We start from the raw sequence: 3,575 nt of genomic DNA, 5'->3' as shown, positions 1-3,575 counted from the left end.
GAATGGACCGGATGTTTTGCTACAACACATGTTGCATCACATGGACCAGGACTGCTCTGAGTTACTTCACCTGCACACACTGACAGTCAGAATGTGAGCCTGAGCAGCCTTGCTGAATCACGCACAGTGGTCCTTTCTACTTTGTGCCATCCCCAAATGCAAAATAACTGGTCACCAAACAAGGCCTACTGAAGAGCCAACCAGCGTGAGGACAAGCTTTCCCTCTGCCACAAGCACATGCAGAGTGACTAGGCGGCGACCTGGGGAGAAGATGCTGGAGCGCAGGGCAGGGGTGGAGACACTGTGGGGGCGGGGGGGGTGCCCTGAGAGCAGAGGACAGCTTGGCAGCACTGCTGTCCCTCTAGGACCGCCGGAGCCCTGGGTCACCCTTGCAGTGAGGGCCTGTAGGGTCTGTACTAAATACAAAAAAAAAAAAAAAAAGGGGGGGGGGCGCGTGGGGGGGGGGGGGGGGGGATTCAAGGACTTTCAGCGCCACCGGGCCTTCTCGGTTCTCTCCCATCCTCTTCCTCTCCTATTCTGGAACTGTCACTTCTTCCTGGCTCAGACCCGGGGCCTCTGTTGTCAGGATTCCTAGGCTCTGCTTTGACAGCTTCCTAGGGTTTGCAACTCGCCCATCGCCTTGCCAGCCGCGGCCATCGGCCATCGGGACGCTGTGCCCCTTGCTGCGGTTTGTGCTCACTGCGCTCACAGGGATGGAGAGGAGCCAGCCAATGTCTGCGGAATTATACTCCAGCGTCTGCGCCCGTCATTCCCCTCTGCGACTGCGCAGCCTCCCAGAGCGCACTAGAGCTTGGGGCAAGGGCAGGGACACCGAGGGGGACAGGACCTTGGGGGCCAATGATAGAGGAAAAAAGGATAGTGCCACACGGATGCTCAGGCACACACACAATCGGGGACAAGATGGCTCCCCAGCCTGTGAAGCCGTGGAGCCCCCAGACGGAGCCTCTCGGGGACGCAGACTGCGTGGAGAAGCAGCTCTGGCCGGCGGAGCAGGTGCTCCCCGGAAGCTGGGGCCTAACGCAGCCCCAGCCGGCAGAGGACTGCGGAGCCCCGCCACCCGCCCTCCGGCCCCGCCCCTTGCCGCCCTGGTCCCGCCCTTTGCCGCTCCGGCCCCTCCTCCTGGCGGGCAGCGACCAATGAGCGGCCCCCACCGCGGCCTTTAAGAGCCGCCTGCTCTCCTTGCTGCGGATGCCGCTGTCTCCGCACTTCGCCGCGGTTTCCATGGAGACAGAAGCTGGGCCCGGGCGGCCTAGCGGCGTTACCATGGAGACGGCTCTGGAGCTAGGGCTCCGAGGCCCGGGCTCTCCGCCGCCTCAGAACCCAGCCGAGCTGCGGTGCGAGACTCGATCCTCACAGGCAGCGGCGCGCTGGGACCCAAGGAAACACTCTTTGCTCATTGTGATCGGTGACATCGGGACCGAGAGTCAGCTGAGGGCCGTACGGGCCCACCTAGAGCAAGGTGAGCCGCTGACTGCTGCACCGCAGCACCTAAGTCCCGTGCCTCTCTGCCATCTGCATTTACCTCCTAGCCCGCGCCTCTGCACCCTCCGTCCCGTCACCTGTATCTTCACCACGTGTCCCCATCCTCCCGCCGCTTACCCCTGCCTCCCCACTCTTCCCGCATCCCCATGGTGTTCCGCAGTCTCCCCGAAAAGAGCAGCAGCTCGGCGGGAAAGAACCTGGGGCTGCTCTGGTTACTCCTCTGTCCCCCAGGGTTTCTGCACTGCCCTTCTTCAGATGTCCTGAAAGTCCTCATCATTCCCTGGAGAGTCCATGTCCCTACCTTACAGTTTCTTCTTTAGGTTTCTGAAACTGCACAGGGTGCTTTTTGAATGGATGGTACAAATCTCAAATCTCTGAACGCTGGCAGCCAGCTGGAGAGAGTGACCTTCGTGGCTCCAGTTTCTTAGTCCTCACCTTCCCCTGTGCCTGTGGCGCAGTGCTGCGGAGCCACCTGCGGGTGGAAGCAAGCCGCGGAAGGGTGGAGGCCAGGATCGGGGCAGAGAGGAGAATCTAGAATCATAACTGTAGGAACCAGCTGAACGCAGCCCAAAGTATCTGAGACGAGGCCCTGGGGTGTCACTTCTACCCCAACTGGGTGGGTGACCTTGCAAGAAAATTGCTACCAACAAACTCATTATTAATAAGTTTAGTTTCAACTCTATCCTTTTCTCCCCTGCTCAGGCAAGAGAAAAGACTCAGAGTAAGAGGTAGACAAGTCCTAGACATCCTTCTTAAAGACATAACTGATACTGCTCATGACAGCTGTCCTTATCTCCTCCTCCTTCCCCCTTCTGTGAGCTTCAAAGTGCTCCCTGCAGTCCCAGGGTCCCGACTTCATCTAGAATCCTCTTTCTTTCTTTCCTCACAGGGATTCTCTCCTGGAACATTGACTTATCATCTTTTGACTTGAACCAGCAGTTGAGACTCTTCATTACTCGTCACCTAGCTCACTTCTCCTCAGAGGTCAAAGGTTAGGATGGGTGTCTTTTGTCTCAGTGCTTTGGGAAGCTGGTCACAGAGCAGAGGTCTAGTCTCTTGCAGAAGTGGCCTTGTGGGAGGTTTGTGTGGGGGAAAGGGAGGGACAGCTCCCTGTGGGAAGGTCTCCCAGCTCCACAGCAATGCCTCCATACTCAGCACACTTTGCAGACACATGGTATGATGGTGGAGGAAACCTGGAGAACCCAATTTCTCCAAGAAGAGGGTTGTTTGTGGACAGCTGTTGGCATGCACTAAGGAAAATGAGGTACTACTCTTGACTGATCAGTCACCTCTCTGCAGAACTCCCCATTTTGTTTGTGTTCCCCTTTCCGCATACCCCAGCCTTCCTGCTACCCTTTCTAGAGACCCAAAACATCCCACTCACTTTCCCTGCTGGGTTCCTGTTTCCTCCTTTGGCTTAGCCAAGAGATCTCTAGAGCAAGGCAGAATACTGGTAGCAATGTCTGCAATCTTTGCTACTCAAGTTTGAGACTACCCCCAGGCAACTTAACAAGACTCTGTCTCAAATTAAAACAAACAAACAAACAAATAAACAAACAAAAAAACCCTGGGAATGTAGCTGTTTAAAGTCCTGGGTTCCATCCCCAGGAAGGATGAAGAGTTTCCTGGATTGAATGCTGCAAGAACCAGTTGTACTGAGGTTTGCCTCTGAGGTCAAAGCTTATGGAATGCAATTTCCCATTCTGCTGAGTGGGACAAATTGGTTAGAAATTTGAGAAAAGATTTTAGGAACTGTTATTATATGACATGTCTTAGTCATCTTCTGGGTAAATGTTCTTGTCCCCATACATACATGCAGTTTTATTGAATATAAAATCCAGGTGGCGCAACAGCCCCTGGCATCAAACAATTGAATTCATATAGATAATTCTCAGTTATCAAATTTGGTAGATACTTCCTATTCTTCCTGCCAGATCATTGGTAATTTCTTGATAACCGACTGCTCTAAAGATGCTCTTGGAAAGCTGGAGAAAATAAGGCTAATATGACTAAGGTTCCATTGCGCTAGGAATATGTTCAGCAATTTTTAAAATGTCACAGTGTTATCGTGC

At 54.2% G+C, this 3,575-nt stretch overlaps 1 protein-coding gene across 1 annotated transcript in view; it reads left to right on the top strand.

The window, feature by feature from the left end:
* Positions 1 to 1,237: 1,237 nt before the first annotated feature.
* Positions 1,238 to 3,575, top strand: part of Map1a (microtubule associated protein 1A) — a 19,638-nt gene continuing 17,300 nt past the window's right edge. Inside the window, exons 1-2 of the mRNA XM_023711086.1 lie at positions 1,238 to 1,480; positions 2,393 to 2,494. Of these exons, the coding sequence (XP_023566854.1) occupies positions 1,243 to 1,480; positions 2,393 to 2,494 (340 nt within the window). The 5' untranslated portion in view covers positions 1,238 to 1,242. The remainder of the gene's footprint in view (positions 1,481 to 2,392; positions 2,495 to 3,575) is intronic.

Source organism: Octodon degus, unplaced genomic scaffold, assembly GCF_000260255.1.
Source record: "Octodon degus isolate 3935 unplaced genomic scaffold, OctDeg1.0 scaffold00002, whole genome shotgun sequence".
In the NCBI taxonomy this organism is placed as follows: Eukaryota; Metazoa; Chordata; class Mammalia; order Rodentia; family Octodontidae; genus Octodon; species Octodon degus.
Note: the sequence above shows the minus strand (reverse complement) of the source record. Positions and strands in the feature narration are given on the sequence as shown.